The sequence below is a fragment of the Pezoporus flaviventris genome, unplaced genomic scaffold, assembly GCF_033815535.1.
Source record: "Pezoporus flaviventris isolate CSIRO_AGI_PZ_B2104156 unplaced genomic scaffold, CSIRO_AGI_Pfla_v1 ptg000015l, whole genome shotgun sequence".
In the NCBI taxonomy this organism is placed as follows: domain Eukaryota; kingdom Metazoa; phylum Chordata; class Aves; order Psittaciformes; family Psittacidae; genus Pezoporus; species Pezoporus flaviventris.
Window position 1 is genome coordinate 2,703,622 of NW_026892563.1, and position 17,925 is coordinate 2,721,546.

The 17,925-nt window shown below is 41.7% G+C and overlaps 1 protein-coding gene across 1 annotated transcript; it reads right to left on the reverse strand.

Moving 5' to 3' along the window:
• Window positions 1-8,068: 8,068 nt before the first annotated feature.
• Window positions 8,069-17,637, reverse strand: EIF1AX (eukaryotic translation initiation factor 1A X-linked). The gene is made up of 7 exons (XM_061453246.1): window positions 17,414-17,637; window positions 16,316-16,399; window positions 14,341-14,444; window positions 12,616-12,666; window positions 11,545-11,626; window positions 11,345-11,436; window positions 8,069-9,428 (listed from the first exon to the last, which is right to left on the reverse strand). The coding sequence occupies exons 1-7, from the start codon at window positions 17,427-17,429 to the stop codon at window positions 9,423-9,425; spliced, it is 435 nt and encodes a 144-aa protein (XP_061309230.1). The 5' UTR covers window positions 17,430-17,637; the 3' UTR covers window positions 8,069-9,422.
• Window positions 17,638-17,925: the final 288 nt, after the last annotated feature.

Below are 17,925 nucleotides of genomic sequence, written 5' to 3' on the forward strand. Positions count from 1 at the left end.
GAAAAATGAAGTTTTCTTAAGTAACCCAACTGCCTGGAGATGGTTCAGAACGTGCTGCACAAACTGTCATATCAGTGCACTATGGCAGAGGTTCAAAATGAGCATTGACAAGGGAAGTACCTAAGGATCATTTACCTGGAAATGTCTTACCAATAATCAGTGTTAGAATTTTTACTATTTCAGAAACTCTCATATTTTAATAAATATTTCCAGTCCTTTTTTGTGCCAGTTATACCAGTGCAATATTGTTCTGCCAACACAACCATACGGAAACAGAGTAACACAAATAAACCGACTTCATGAAGTGGTCAGTGCTAAATCCGATACTAATAAATATGAACCTAGCTTTAGTACTATCAAGGGAATAATTTCACAGAGCTACTATACTGGGGGAACTTCAGTTGAAAAGTCTCCTGTGCTACTGCTAATTCAGCTCAGCTCAACAGAAAACAAGGCTTCTGTGGCTTCCGATTTCTTGTTATTGTATAAAGGTACAACATAAGAACATCTGCTGAAGAAATCATATGGATATAGTACTGCAGCTATGTAAATTAGGTGTGCTTATTATTGTTACCATGAAAAATATCAAAAACTATGTGGACAGGCAGGACCCCTTAATCTGCATCTCTGACTGATAAGCAAGATGTAATAGTCTTGATCTGCACTGGATGTAATTTTTTCCTCACATACCATGTTCTTCAGTGTGTTCTGAAGATCAGTGTAGGCTCTCCAAATATCATAAAAGTTTAAATATCTCAGCACTCCAGTTTGGAGGAGCACTCCAGTTTGGGGAGGGCTCAGTGGTTTACACCTTGTCTCTTCAGGCACACATGCATCATCTACACAAGAAGCTTGGAATAGGGACTGGAGTACATTTAGCCTTTACTGCACAGCACAGCACAAAAGGAAGCTACTCAAAACCTGCTGTCCAAAGACACATTCTCACTGTGCTACACATAGATGGAATTATTTGAGCTGGAAACATTTTTGACCCACCAGTACTTTCCTCTGGCAAACTACACAGTAACCTACAAAATGGGAGGAACGTGCTCCATCTTCTGGGTGCATCTCATACACAAGTTTTATCGAAGGATTCAAAAGTAAATACAAAGGAAGAAACTGCATTTAAAATAGCTTCCAGTTTTTGGTAAATGAGTTAACTTTTTGCTCCACATGATTGTCATGGGGTGGGTGCCTCTAATAGGTACATCCCCTACACCCTTACCTAGTCTCATGCAGCTGACAAGACATTACCTGATTGAAGAAGGGCTTGGGTATTAAGGAAGGAAACTATTAAGTGCTGTACTCTCCTCCTTTACCCCTTTTATTACTTTAATTTATTTAGAAAATGTCAATCTGTGCAAGAAATCTGAAACAGTCATGCTGTCTTCTCAATATAAAGTTATTTGCCTCTTGGCACGTAAGCTGTTTCTTCTAAGTGCTTCCCTATGCCCTAAGTCAGACACACATCTTCAGTGGTTTTTTGATACTCTAACATCTACCTATATAACTACTGCTGGATTAACATAAGCTGCTTATAGCAACATATATTCAGCTACTGGTTATATTATTTTCTTTTTCTTAGTTACCATACATTATTTTCTGTATTATACTATACTAAATACTACAGTTAACTTTGACTTTTGTAGTCCTAAACAGTAGCATTACAGCAGTTTAGTTTAAAACGTATCATGATGTCTGAAATTATTCTTCCTACCTTTGTAAGTCAAATGTACACCTAGTAATATGACAGCATCAATTCAAATTGGGGAGAGGAGTGAAAGACGAGGAGGCTGTTCAGGATTGCGGCACAATTAAATACAGAGGAGTGCTAGCTAACCTTGGCCTTTTCCACTTCCTTTTCAGCAAATATTTCATTACTTGGTGTTATTGTAACAAACAAAACACCAATATTTGTTTCACTTATAGGTGGCATGCTTACATTTTAGTGAAACACCACCTATGCTGTTGTACATTTCCAACACCTTGATGAAATTCATGCCCTATATTGGAAAGAGCTTTCTGGTCTGTTGTGGTTTAAGTAAGTCCAGCCAGCAACTAAGTACTCTGACCAAGGACTTTTCAATTTCATGCTCTGCCAGGGAGGAGGGACATGGGAAGCCAGGAGGAAGCAGAGACAAGACACCTGACCCAAACTAGCCAAAGGGGTATTCCCTACCACAGCACGTCATGCCCAGTATATAAACTGGGGGCAGTTACCCAGAAGGGTTAGATCACTGCTCGGGTCAGGCTGGGTATCTTGTGTTTTCTGCATATACATTTCTCCTTTTGGTTTTTTTTTGTTTGTTTGTTTTTTTTTCCCTATTATTAATAACAATTTTGTTACTGTAGTTACTATTTCTATTGTTATTATATTTTACTTAATTTAAATTATTGAACTGTTCTTATCTCAACCTTTGGGTTTTACCTTCATCTGATTCTCCTCCTCATCCCATTGGGGAGTAGGGGGAATGATAAAGCAGCTGCCTGCTGCTTGGCTAAAATCAGCTGCCTGAGTTGCTAGCTGGGCTTAAACCACATCATGCTTGCTGGCCAACACTCTGGTTAACTGGGTTACAAGTGGTATAAGCTGCTATTAAGGGGGTGGAGCTGACAACCACAGCAGGATAAAGGGTGCCCATTACTTTTGACTCAGTGACTCAAGTGGAATACACTAAGACTGGACAACCACACCAATGGGTCTTAGGGCATCTTTTAATATGTTTTCAGCTGAAAGGTCTGACAGAACCATCTGATATCTTTATGAATACTAAAATCAGTAGATGCACCCATACTTTTTGAAAGTGGCTAGTGCCATTTAGGAACAAAGAATTGAATATTTCATTAAGTATTTCATAAGCCACAGGTTAACTGAGACTAAGATACTGCAGGTCCTTGTGATTAGACTAACAGCTGCAAGAGTACAAATACTATTTCTCCAGAGCTTAAGAAGCTATTTACCAAGTCTAGAGGAAACCTATCCCTACACACACTAACAACTCAATTGTGGCTTCTTCCTTTCCATTTCTACTCAGGCTCCTACGCTGCAGCCAGTTAGAAGCAGGGGACTGTGAGGTGGTATCGCCAGTCTGAAGATCCATCTCTATATTCCAGCACACCCTGCACCACTACTTAGCACTGACTACTTCTGCCATTTTCAGCAAAACTGAGGATCTAGCTGCATATTGTTACTTGCTTAAGACACAAAGGTTCCTATGACAGAGCTGTTGCAAGAGTCCCTCTGGTCAGCCACCTACTCCGTCAGTTGATAATTAACATCCCAGACCTATTCCAGAGCAATTTGACAAGGCAAACTGGGACAGTCACTGTCCATTAGGTTCAGAAGAAGGCAAGGTCTTCCACATCTTCTCAGGGTTTTGGGCTTCTCAGCAAGCCTCCACAGCCACAGCTTTAACCACCGTAGCTTCTATATATATCTCCAGTTCCAGTCATGAGCAGGGAGATCTTTCACTTGAGTCAGGCAGCAAGGGTAAAATTCTCCTCAGAAACCTCCTTAATGCATCTTTCCCCACTCCCCCACTGTCTGCTCCAATTAGTTTTAAAACCTTGTAAGTCACAAGCTGTTTCCTCAAGCACTTCGCAGTACTTGACTTTCCTCTCTAAGCCCAGAGACTAAATAAGAGTAACTGCAGAGTCCTGTCACTGTCTTGAAGACTGCCACAAAGCTGAATCCTCTCTGACAGAATGGACCACTGATAGTGGGATGTATATAACCCATGTGAGTCTGGGTGTATATCTGCTGCTCTTAGCTATATTTACTATAGATGGAACCAGCAGTATCCATCAAGTGTTCCCGTCAGTGACAGGCTTGGACCTCAGCCTGTACTTACATGCCTGGGTCAGCTTGTTCTTTAGAACTCTTTTTACCTACAAGTTAGAACTCTTTTTACCTACAAGTTAGAACTCTTTTTACCTACAAGTTAGAACTCTTTTTACCTACAAGTTAGAAGCAATCTGCTTGCTCTCATCTGCCGAGGATGGTTTGTTTTTTTGCTTGTCTGCACCCTCCAGAGGCCAAGCACGCAAAGGCATTTTTCTGATGCTCTTCCTCAATTGGGAATAAAACTCATTAATTTAACCATAAAGTAGGGCTGATTAAGGAATCCAGATGCTGGTGACCGCAGAAGACACTCCTAAATTATCACAGCCTAAACACACAAACATGAGCTCCCAGCTTTTGTAAGAGAGAAGAATAAGTGCCTACAGAATACACTGAGAGTACTTCAAAAAAGAATTTAGTGTTAGGTGTGGTGCAGTAACAGAGCCTTTCACTGTTACCAGGCCTCTTTCAGCTTCTGCTTAAGCACATTATGAAAACATGAAGAAAAAGCAACTCATAAGACAGACAACAGAGTCTCACCTATGTATTCTTTTTATGTATTTTTGCCCCACTAAGCATCTAAAGAAAAGTCTGGAAACATAATTAGGGTAATTAAAATTTCTGGATCCCAAGTATGGCCAAGGAGCAAACAAGCACCTGAAAGAAGCAAGTCTTTAGGCACTTCCAGTGGTACCCTGCCACTAGTATCTACTTCCTAGATGGAATTACTACATGAAGCTACTCACTGTTTTCAGCTTCTCTATTTGGTTGAAGTTGTATTTTATAATCACAAAGTTGATCTTTGGCATTAAATTTGATGAGCAAGATATAGCACAAGCAACTGGAATTAATCAATAGGAACTCCAGCTCTTGCTTGGCATGAAAGGCGTGCTTCCTGATGGCCTCTTCTCCAAAGAGACAGGCATACATGGCATGAGAAATAAAATCTGAAGATTCATGGGTTTGTACCACAATTAGAAAGCACTGCCAACAGGTACCTCCACGAAGCCAGCAACAGGCCTCAGGTTTACAGGGACAAATAAAGCTGCACTCAAGATTATTTCAGATGAGATTTTCCTCTTTCCATGTGTCTTCCAAAAGGCTGCACTTCTTTTAAGTGCTCACTCCTATGAAGTGGTCGAACTGCCTATAGGACAGCATAGTGTCCATATGTGTCCTAGCTTTTCCTCTTCATGGAGGAAGAGCTAGGCTTGAGTCCTCTAGTAACTCAGGTGACACAGGTATTCAAGTCCCATACTTGTGTTCAGTAACAGCAAATAATTATGGCTTAGAGTGGAGCTTGCTCAACAGCAGAAACAGTCAATACCCCAACTCACCTGAAACAGGACTTACCTTCTCACCGGGGGCTGCAGGGAGCGGCAGTCCTGGCACTAGTTTACATGCAGTGAGTCCCAGCTGATCATCACAGAAGAACCTGGTCAGTACAGTCGGGCACCACACTGAGCAAACTGCCACCCTTGGTCACCAGCTCACTTTCATTGTGAACATCACTCAGATTACAGAGCAAGCATTGTGGCACTCTAATCTCTACCAGGTTGTATACTACACACTATGTATACTAATGTAAATGTGCGTGTATATACACATGGTACCATATCTATGTATAGCATGTATCACTGTGGTGAACTGACCCTGGCTGACACCAGGGCTCACTGAAGCCACTCTATCACTCCCCTCCTCAGCTGGATGAGGGAAAATTTAACAAAAGGCTCATGGGTTTAGATAAGGACAGGGAAATCACTCACCAGTTACTGTCATGGGCAAAACAGCTCAGATTGGGGAAATCAGTTCAATTTATTGCCAATCAAATCAGAGTGGGATAATGAGAAATAAAACCAGAACATAAAACACCTTCTCACCACCCCACCCTCTTTTCCAGGCTCAACTTTACTCCCAAATTCTCTACCTCCTCACCTCCTGAGGTGCAGGGGATGAGGCTTGTGGTCAGTTCATCACACGTCTCTGTTGCCCCCTTTTCCTCAGGGGAGGACTCCTCACACTCTTCCCTGCTCCACCGTGGGGTCCCTCCCATGGGAAACAGTCCTCCACTAACTTCTCCAACATGAGTCCTTCCTACAGGTCACAGTTCTTCGTGAACTGCTCCAGTGTGGGTCTCTTCCATGGGGTGCAGTCCTTCAGGAACAGACTGCTCCAGTGGGGCTCCATTCCATGGGGTGCAGTCCTTCAGAAGCAGACTGCTCCAGCGTGGGTCCCTTCCATGGGGTCACAAGTCCTCCAGCAAACCTGCTCCAGTGTGGGCTCCTCTCTCCGTAGGACCACAGGTCTTGCCAGGAGCCTGCTCCAGTGCAGGCTTCCCATGGGATGACAGCCTCCTTTGGCAACCCCCTGCTCCAGCATGGGATCCTCCATGTGCTGCAGGTGGAGATCTGCTCCACCATGGACCTCCATGGGCTGCAGGGGAACAGCCTGCCTCACCATGGTCTGCATCACAGGCTCCAGCGTCTGAAGCACCTCCTCCCCTGCTTCTGCAGTGCCCTTGGAGTCTGCAGGGCTGTTGCCTTCATAGTCTCTCACTCCTCTCTCCAGCTGCGGTTGCTGTTGTGCAGTAACTTTTTCCCCTTCTTAAATGTTACCACAGACATGCTGCCATCACTGATGGGCTCAGCCTTGGCCAGCAGCAGGTCCATCTGGGAGCTGGCTGGCACTGGCTGTATTGGACACTGGGGAAGCTTCTCACAGAAGCCACTCCCTTAGCCCCTGCTACCAAATCCTTGCCATGCAAACCAATATGATCATATATATGCATGGCACTAGCACACAGTACCACATATACCCATACTAGCACAAACAGTGCAGTCGTATGATAAAACCTATCAGTAATAACAAGTACATGGCACAGAGCTCAATAATGATGGGTTACTGGCTCCTCCTCATGCTCTTGCATAAGGAGAGGGTTTTGTTTTGCTTTTAACAATATACTTTTTTTTTTTTTCAGTTAGTGTGTCTAGACTGTATCTGCTAAGGATTAGGGTGGAAAAGCAGTGGGGCTGTCAAATCAAATGCACACCTGCCCCATTGTAAAGAGGCAAAGAAGATTTGGAACAATGAACAAAAATCATGTTTCAAAGTTTTAATCAGAGGGAAGACCTCAAAGTGGGAAACAGAGAACAAAAAGTTTATACTTCAGCTGCAGGGAATTAATTTTTGAATCCCTACTTCCAATTTCACGCTACAGGTGAAAAGGCAGCAGCACTTCTCAAAATTAAATGAGAATTACTAAAAATTTAACTAGAAAACACTGTTACAGATGGAGCACATTCCATGGCTTCACAGACAGCAATCTTGCAAGGCTCTACCTGACAGCTTCTGTTCTTCCACTGTTCATCATGTGGAGATGCCGGGAAGAGAGCTACTTGTACAAGTTGTTTTCCCCTCCACAAAGAAAAGAGAAGCAAGAAGGGACGATATAAAGCTGCTCAGACTGGGCTACAGAAGAAGCTTTAGCAGGGGACAGAAAAACAAAATGAGGAAGTGTATTGGGGGAGGTAACGTTGCCTAGCTTGTAAGTAGAAACCAGACAGTGTTCCACCAGAGCATTGATAAGAAATCCATAGTTAAATAGGAAATTTCCTTAAAAACCCTACAGAGTTTAGGCTGAGCCAGACACAAGCCAAGAGCAATGAAGACTGGAAGGAACCTGAAGGCAAACATAAGCAATTTTGCCAGGAACAGTTTCATCTTTGTCCCACAGCTGAAGTCTCTGCTATACTGAAGAACTCCAGTACAGTGAAATAAGTTGGACCTCAAGATCAGGTTTAAGAACTTTTAACCATTTTCAGAGCTGTTCCTAGTCTGCTTAATAGGTTGAGGAAAGCAGAAAACCTGATTCTGAAACACTGCAGCACCTATATTGCTTCACAACTGAACCTTAAAGGCACACAAAAACAGTAAGTTCATGTACTTTAAGATCAATGGAGTTAAGAATGCTGTATTGGTAGTATCTTTTCCCAATGTTTAGCAAGTTTTTACCACAAATGTTTAAAACCCGTGAACCATTTGGCAAAATAACTTAATACTAAGAAAATGTTATCCCTCAAATAAGATACCAGATCCATGTAAGAAAAATAGACATTATCATGACATAAAAAAGTAAAAGAGAAGACATTTTCACAAAAGCTCTGGAAGTTCAGCTGTAGCATAGAACTTGTCATCAAAAACCATGTAAAGCAATGAGGCCACTCCGTATTTAAAGCCATTTTGGTTTTATCTATTGGGGTAGTCACTTTACATCATACCAAAAAGACTGTTTATGAATACAAGTGTCAAAAATCAGATTTTTATGGCACAAAAGGAAGTTTTCCATTAACCTGCTTTCAGGGTTGTTAAATACATAATTGAAGACAAAGAAACTAAGGCTACCACAAAATAATATTTGCATGATGACGTTAGTCTTTATTCAGCGTCTGAACTGACTCCTCCTGTCTGAAGGTGGAGAAGAACCTTTCCATTAGTTTATTTCAGGGGTTTATTCTGGTTGAAAAGTCTCTTTTCCTGCGTTTGACACAAATTTGATTTTTCATTTTTACTGTTAATTTGAAGTTCACATAAGCTTTACTATTGTATCTTACAATGTATGGAATTCGAGATTAAAATAAAACTCTAGTCTTAACGTAACCTTTTCTATAATGTAAAAATATTCTACATGTTTAACATATCAAGAATGTTAAGCATTCGCTTTGGGGAAAAACTTTTTAATGTATTTTCCAGTACAAACCCAACTGCTGATGTTTTGGATCAACGTATCCCTGTTCAGTAGGGTGCCGCCCAGTGTTCACCGTCTGCAACTGCAGCTTGACTTGCAACTACACCAAACAAGACAGTTTTCAACAACTGCAAATTTGAGATGCTGCTTATTTTTTATCTTTACTTCTCCCCCACCCCTCCACTGTGGCGAATTTACATCTTTGAAATAATGAGTGTTTTTAATTATCAAAATCAGTATAAAAATAGCAGCATGCTACTAGACGTGAAAAGCAGATTGATCATGCATTATGTATTTAAATGCACATCTCTGCCTTCCTTTTATATTATCAAAATCTTCTTAAAGATAACATCAAGGCAAGGGGTATAAGGTCAGACACTGCATAGTATGATTTGATACTAATCTGAATTGGGCATTTCCATTTAATCAAAATTCATGATAATTACAGGGTAAACAATTTTTATTTCAAAATACTGGAAATTTAAATGGAATTGTAGTGATGAAAAAGGAAGAGGCAAAAATGCAGTCTTTTACAGCCCATGTCACTGCATCTCACTTACATCCAGAGATAAAAGCTCTAATTGGTGAAGAGACAAAATATTTGTGGCATTTCATTGAACCTTTGTGATAATCCAGCATTATCCATTTCTAAAGAAATATAAATACTTTAAACAAACACTGAAAATAAACCCTTCTGATGTAACAAACTACACTCTTTACTGAGAATTTTCAGTCTTCTTAAAAGAAAGGGACTCCACCCCCAAAAAAAAAAATCGAAATATCAATGTAGAATAATCCGTGGAGGAAAAAAGTCGGAATGTAAACCTCTGTTCCAAATTAGATCTGAAAAGCAAAAACACCACACCATGTATTTAATTCACATGCATTTTTTCATCAGGTAGCTCTTTCTTTAAAGTTATTTTTACAGTTCAACAGGAGACTTGTTGAAGGCAGTATAGTACTGCTTTTGCCTCAGCTCATATCCTGTTTTCTTCACATGTGAACAATTACTCTCCTCTTACGACCTCACCACAACTGTTACTATAGTTACACAGTCGAGTAATTCTGCCAACATAACTATGCATCAAGAGTGCACATAAATTAGCTCATGATTCTCAAAACAGCAACCAAACCTGAGTTTAAGGGTAATCTCCCTAAGTAGTGACTGTCAAATTAATTTGGTGGCAGAATGAATGTTTTTTTAACCGTTCTTCTGACATAAACAACACAGGAAAGACTCCACCAAGTCTTTCACGTTAACTCTGACCTTGGAAGCTACACTTCATTCTAGGTAGACTAGAATGATCCTCAGAAAGGTTATTCACATTTTATCTCGTGGCATCTTTTCCTTTCTTAAAGCATGATACTAATAGTATATTGGATAGCTGACAGAAGCTTAAAAACTCAAATACATTATCTCAGACAAAGATCCATTAGTTTGCAAATTTTATTACTTCAATATTGCTACAGCTACTTATCACTTTGACATCTTACAATACTTCATTATTAAAAGCATGCAGTACTAGGAAGTGTTTCTAGCTTCAGTAAGCTAAATCTCCAGTCAGCTGAACCACTGACAGGTCCAAAGTGAAATTTTCAAAAGGCTGAAGAAAAATTCATCAAGATTCTGATATTTTAAAAATATCTGCTCTAATGCATAATACACTGAGAACCTCAGAAAGTCAAAATATTAGCACTTAAAGAGGATTAGTCATATTGCTAACTCAGAGAGGACTAAAAAGATGAAGAATTAAACATAATAATATACTTAGAACAGTCTATCCAATTAAGTTAACTCACTGGCTCAGTACACTACTACTTAACCTCTCAGCCAGTTGACCCTACACAGTGTCAACTGCAAAATAAAGTGCATCATCTTAGAAAACCCTTCACAGCACATTCTAATTCTGCAATTTGCTGTATGATTTGAATTACAACAGTATTACTACTACAGTGTAGGAGTGTGCATAGTCTTGGTGACAAGCAGAAACACAGCCGATGGTGACAATCAGGATTATGGTTAAACTTTAGTAACTACCCAAGATGCAGCATTTTACAATTTTTATGTAAACAAAAATGGAAACAAAAGCTTTGGTTTTTAAGAATATAAATCCCTCAATGACTTCTGTAGTTACAATTAATTAGTGAGGCTGTTAAAGTACAGAGGAAGCAGAAAGGTAAAACCCCTAAGTGTTCATTCAGTTTGCCAGGACACCTATATAACCTGCAGTTGGTGTCCCGCACAGCTTGCATCAGCAATTTATGACTGAGCTGCCCTATGTGGCACAGGAGCTGACCCACCAATCACTGTGCCTGCTGCTTGAGACATCTTTCTGACCCTTTAAGGAACTGAATGTATGAACATACCCAGCCACATTCATGTATGAACAACTTGTGTAACTGCAACCCTTTGTGTGCACACACACATGGTCATTTGAATGGACACTGCTATGTAACTCTAGGTCTTTGGGGACAAATGACACTGATTTTCTCTTTGACGTCCTATGGGTAATGAGAAGCCTCTCTCCAGGTATGTTTTAATAGTATGACACTAAGCATACTATTTCCTTAGCGGTCAACTAGAAGATGATTGTAGTATAGATAACAGAAAGCTGGCAGGCAAATGTCCACACCACTTTCTGAAGCAGTCCCTGAGAAGGTGAGCTATTCTGAACAACCATGTACTATTTTACTTGTTCGAAACCAAGAAAAAAGAGCTTATTGCCAAAGGTGACACAAAATATATATTTACTACTTACGTCATCAATATCTTCATCATCATCTCCAATATCATCAAACTGGATTTCATCATCATCTCCAGGACCAAATGTGTCTGTTTCATTGATTTTAGCTAAAATGGGATTTGGAGAAGTTAAAGGAGTGCACTCACACCAAGTAGAGACAAATTGAACATTCTTGTCCACTACGAACTTCCCATTTGAACAGAAAAGATTCTTACCATGTTCTGGAAGCTCCCCATATGCTTTCAGACTTCTAGCTTCATCTGCATTGTACTTTAGAATAACATCAGCCTTGTTATCCTATATAAGAATTTATTAGAATGTATTAGTCATCTATGAAGGAAAAAAAACTCCCTATTAACCTCAGCAGACTACTAACACCTAACTTATTTTCGGAAGAACCACACCTCTATTATTTACATGAGAATATCTTGTTCCTCCTTCCCCTTCAGTTTCTCTAAATGTGAAGCAGAAATTGCTCATTTGTAGAATATTTTAATTTCGTTGGGGTGATAACTTAATTTTCTCCTATATTAAGTAATTTAAGAAGTCGTTTAATGCCTTTGAAATTAATCTTTCTTCAGAGAACACACATAGTGAGGTGTCTGGTGGTCTGTCAGAAAGTTAAAACTTCCTAGGTTCAAGTAGTTTAATGTACACAGCAAATAACAGTATCCTAGATGGTTTACAACTCCAATACATGTTTCAGAAATTGAATCTATCTTCAAATAACTGATGACATAACACTAACATTTGTGAAAAAGCATTTACCTAATAAAAAATTGACAACTGTTTTCTATTAACCTTTATATTAGGCAAAATTACGCTACTCTGTTTTTTGAAATTTAAGTAGAAACTGATCACTGATAAATTGGCCTCCTAAGGTAAAAGCCTAAACATCAAGGCTCCAAAATTCTGACTACCAAAAATTCTGATTATCACAATAAAATAATTGGTGCTTGGCTCAATCCTCCTTATGTCACAGGATCCAAGCATCAAACAGCTATGCCTGACAAGAAGAAGTCAGTGATGCCAGTGTGATGCCAGTAAGCACCTTCATTCACAAAGACTCAAGGTGCAATTTAGAAGAACAAGTTGAACCAGGATTTCTCATCTACTCATGACAATCTTTCTGTAATACGAGGAAACTAAAAGTAATAATTTATCATAACCGAATACGAATTAAAAGAAAGTTAGATGGGGATTTCCTCATGATATCTGATGCTATTTAGCATTAAAAGAGCTGTTTTTAAGATATTCTTCATTGGCAAATTACACTGTATTTTTACCTGGTAGTCTCTTAAGCCAACCAATATAATATCAGATGTATTTATCCAAACCTGAAAGAGAAAAAACGTATGTTATACTGCAGGAACTCAACTTCTGTGGTATAACACAAGAGTCAAACTGCATACTTAAGTTTACTGAGACACATGAAAAATTTCAGTACAGCCAACATTTCACTTTATAACCAGTAAAATGAAGATGCCCAATTTCATATTTTAACAGCAAAACCAAGGTCATAAATACTCACAAATACATTATTTCACATTATATGTAGCTATTAGTAAGGTAAAACAACTTTATTTGATGAGTTCCGAGCCAACATGTTCTGAGAGAACAGAAATAACCCATGAGGCCACCAGTCTGTGAATTGAGCTCCACAGGGGCAAAAAGTGCAAGAAAAACCAGATGAAAGGGGTGAGGGACACACACAGTGAAGAGCAGAGGAAAATGAATGGAGTTGTTTCTAGTAACTGACTACGCTAATCAGTCAAACCAAAGCCAGAAACCTGCAAAACAGGACATGCTAATAGTGATAGTTCTATCTCACATCAGCTTTTTTTTTTTTTGAGATTAAATATATTTCAGTTGAGACTTCCTTTATTTTAGACTTGAGAACTAGATAAGTGATGCTTTCTGCAGCAAGAAAACAGTTCTGCAGCACTCAGCATTTATCTATGCACATTCTCTACTACCTTCAACAGTTTACTGCAGTGCATTGCAGCAGCTAGCAGGGCTCACTCTGATACCAAGATTCACTGGTCTCCAAACCAAACAGGTGGAACAATCCAGAATGAACACAGTGAACATCTGTTTTATTGGGAACAGACTGAGAGGAACTCCTCTATACGGTACATACACGAGCAGAGGACAGAAAGCTGTAACATCTGACAAGGGCAACCTTGTCAGATGGCAAGGTTAAGATATGCATCCACAGATGGCAAGGTTAAGATACAAACATGTACACCTGACCTCCTGGACGGTAAACACCACTGCAGATCAGCTTTGCAGGAAAGTACTTCGGGAACAGATGAAGTCAACAATGAAACGATAGTATCTGAGATGCCTGTGGGAAGCTGCAAAGAAACCTTCCCAAACCACCCTTATTGAATTATTCTCAGATAGTCACCTGGTGAGATGATGATAATTATTCAGTTCCTCCCCGGATCAAGCCAAGCAAATCTATCCATCCCTGATTCTTACTGGTTTTGGGAAACAGCATACAAAAGTGGTGGCTTCAGACAACCCTCTTACACTTTCATTTTCCTATGATAGGTGTCAATCTTCACATTAATAGAAGTTCTCCTGGTAAGTAAGTACTGATCTAGTCCCAGACAAAACATGCTGACTTTCCAAACAGTCATCAGGTTCCCCACCTACAATTAGGGATCTTTTTAATTATCCATATACACATAACTTTCAAGAATGTAAAAAAATGGCATTTCACAAGCAGACAAAAAAAAGCATCTCCCCTAAAATACACACATCCAAAGGCAGCCCTTCAACTGCCAGCTTCACGCAAAAGCCAAAGCCAATTTCTGTGCTGGCAATACAAACAAGTGTATTATCAATACAAGAACAAGCTAGTTTACTATCAAAAAATAAGTCTAAGATATTAAATACAGTAGAAATGTTAACTTTTGTAATGACCTATTTTGTAATGTGTAAATTTTTATAATTACGTATCATGCATAATGCCACTGTTTTCTATTGCAATGCTTCAGAGTTACCTTTTTTCTTAGCTTCCCTCTAATATGACATAACCTCTTCACACCATCAAAACATAATGCCTCCAGTCTTCCATTGCCTAACATCTTGATCACCTGTGCATATTCTGAAAGAGATGGTAACATACAGAATCATTGAATTACAGAATCATTTAGGTTGGAAGAGACCTTCAAGATGATTGAGTCCACCTGTTACCAAGCCCACCTTGAACTAAGCGCCACACAGCAAAACTTCTAAACAAATACAGCAGCTTTATGAAACAACCGATAACTTTTGCTACTGTAACCAAAATTTGCTGTAACATTTTATCAAACATGGACAACCGACAGGAGCTTTCATCAGCCACACAGGCTGCTGAATGTACCACTTTTCTTATCACTGTTGACACTTTCAAACATCGTTCATTCTTAGTTGTATCCATGCTCTTGCTCCCTCTGAAATGCTTACTACAGATAGTTTTTGGAACTGTCAAGTAACACACAGTTTGAAACTTTATGACACTTAGCACCTGTGCTAAGTGACAAAATCTTAGGTGTCACTGAGGGAAGAGAAGAAAGCGGCACATCCTGTATACTGATACTCTGCCTCCTGCAGAGGCTCTGTGGGGAAAAATGCTGCTCTTGAAAGGACACGTTCTGCTGTTCCCAGATACTGTCTGAAAGGCAAGGACCAGGCGTCAGCTGAGAGCTATGAAACTTTTCTCCAACACCCACCCTCAGTCTCTTACCTTGTATTTAATGTCTTTCCCTCATCAAGTTCCAGAAATCCCTACTGAAACACTCCACATACTATTAAAGTCTGCAGTGTAATGTATTACCATTTAACTGAAAATAATAAAGCTAGTAAGAATTATAACATTATTATTATTATAAAGCTAGTAAGAATTATACCATTATCTGACTGTCCATACTTGCCAGGAAAAAAGTAATTTCTCAGTTAGTTGGAGCTGTATTTCAGTATTCTAAAATCTTTCCTTAGCACAAGTTAGATAGTCCAACAAGCCACACGTGAGACTATGAATAACTGAGAGTAATGTTTCATTAATTAGTCTTTGCTTGGGAGATGAAAAGGATTTTATGTTTTCCAGCTGCATCAAAATCAACTCCTTTTTTGATTTTAACTGTCACAGAATAACAGAAAGAGCTTAAAAAAGAATAAGTTCAGAGGTCACTTCTTTTACAGTGATTTAAATCAGTACTTTTCTTGTATTTCGAACAAACCAACTCATTAATTGGTCACTATGCAAGCCCTTGAGTATACGTGAGCAACCACAAGAGCATGACACACAAGCCAGGGTAAGCCAAAAGGGAGGTAATCTCACTGTCACCACAAGGCAGTGGAGAAGGGAATCCTACTCATCACCCTCCAGCTGAACACTCTTGTGGCTTACTCAACAACATCCACGTAAAGGACCTGACCTAGTGCTCCTGGTTTAAAATTGTTACATGTCACAAGCAGAGCCAATTCAACCAAACATCAGGGGACAGAAGAAAAACAGTGAGATGAACTGTTCTGCCAGGGCAGGGACTTCAGAGAGCTAATCACAAGATCCAAGAAATGGTTCCAGTTGGTATAGAACAGAAAGTGGGACTGTGCGTCTCACAGACAATTACTGGCAGCACTGAACTACATCACCCAAGCCAGGTGCTTACTGACCCTCACACTGAGCTACTCAAGGGACTTCTAGGGAATTTTTATGTACACACTGTATTACACATGGCATCACAATAAGGTCAAGGAAAGACAAACATCATTCTTAAGCAGAGAAGCTATTTAAAAATTTCCCTTTACCTAATGTCTTCCTCCTACACTCAAGTATGTCATTTAGAATTCAAATACAATGCCAGTACGAACGCCTCTTTATAGCACAATAACTCTGTATTTCTCAGACACCTAGATGTCTTTTTGTGTATCAGTGTACGTCACTTACAGTCTGATGAAAGTAACAGCACTGTCGTACTATAGTTAAAGACTCACCTTGCCCATCCTCCTTGAACACCAGTTCTCTTTTTTCCGATTCATTCTCATTCTTACCTCGTCGCCTATTTTTACCTCCTTTGCCTAAATTAAAAGGGGTGAAGGGAAAAGAAGCACGTGTTACTATCTCTGAATACAGTGAATGAAATAATCACACTTATAAGGTTTTCCATGCTTGTTCTTTACTTGACTGTTCTAAGTATCCTATCCAGATGTAGATTTATTGCTTGCTTTTAACACTTTTGCTCCAAATTTTTAACTGAATGGTAACATAGCAATTGAACGATGAGAGCCTCCACTACTTAAGATGTCCTGGCTTCGCTGGAATGACAGTAGCCTTCAACAGGGATCTGCACAAGACCACCATTTTCAGTTTTTGTGACTGTTGCAACCAAACACCTCACAAATAATGGTGGGACGACCCGTTGCATGTAACTTGAGGGGTTGCTGTAATGCTGAAATACTCAGGGGAGGACTTATGCTCCAAGTGAAGATGCCCTTTTTAAAGGCACACACGTGGCAACAGGATTAGATGCTCTTCGTGAAGACACATAACAGCAGCTCATACTCTCCTCGCCACCCCTTCCTCAATTAAAAAGCTGCTGTTCCCTTCCTCTCACTTTTTCGTTCCCTTCAGGCAGCGGGCTGGGGAGAAGGGAGAAGCCGCCGTGTCTAGCGAGAGCACGGAGGCGCACACACACAGCACACCCGCCCGCTTCCTCGGCGGCCGCCCGTGACAGCCAGGACCCGCCGCGGCCTCCACTCCCGGCCGCCCAGGCCCCAGAGGCCTCCGACACACCGCTGGGCCGCGCCCGACCGGGGCCAGACCGGGACCCACGCCTGAGCGTTGCCGGGAGAACCGGCCGCAGGGACTCGCCGGTACGGCAACACGCGGTGCCTGGCGGGCGGGCTCCTCCGCCCCCTCCCCGCCCCGCCCGCGGGCACCGGGCCGCGGCGGCTCCCACGTGAGAAGCGACGGTGGCGGGCCGGGGAGCCTCCGCGGGCCTCCCCAGCGCGGCCGCGCCAGGACCCGGCCTCGTCGCTACGGCGAAGGGCCGGGCGGCCGCAGGAGGCCCAGCGGAGAGTAGCGCGCCTCACCTTTATTCTTGGGCATGGCGCCGGGCGCTCAGCCGCGGAGGGCCTGCGGGCGGGGGCGGCGGCTGGGGCTTCACGCGGCTCGCGCAAGGCGGAGGAAGGCAGCAGCTCCTGGCACAGCGGGACCAGGACCGGGTCCCGGGCTGGGGCTGACTCGTGCGTTCCGGCTGCTGGGCGCCGATCCCACCCACAGCGCCTCCTAGCGAGCGGGAGGGCTCTCCGCCTCCCGGAGGTGCCCTTTCTGCACATGCGTCCTCCCGCCAGCCTGCCCGCCCCCGGTGGCGTCGGCGGGACACGCCACAATGGGCGTGCTGATGGGCGTGCGCACCGCAGCTGGCGGGCACCGGCCACCAATCAGGGGCTCTACGGGGCGGTGCTGAGCGGGCGAATGGGGCGCGCTCGGTCCGGGCCGGTGGCTTTGCTTTGACCAGGGCGTGCGCGAGGTCGGCGTGGGACCCGCGGCGGCAACGCTGGAGAACGGCGTCCCCCGGCAGCCACGGCGGGCCCCTCCCAGC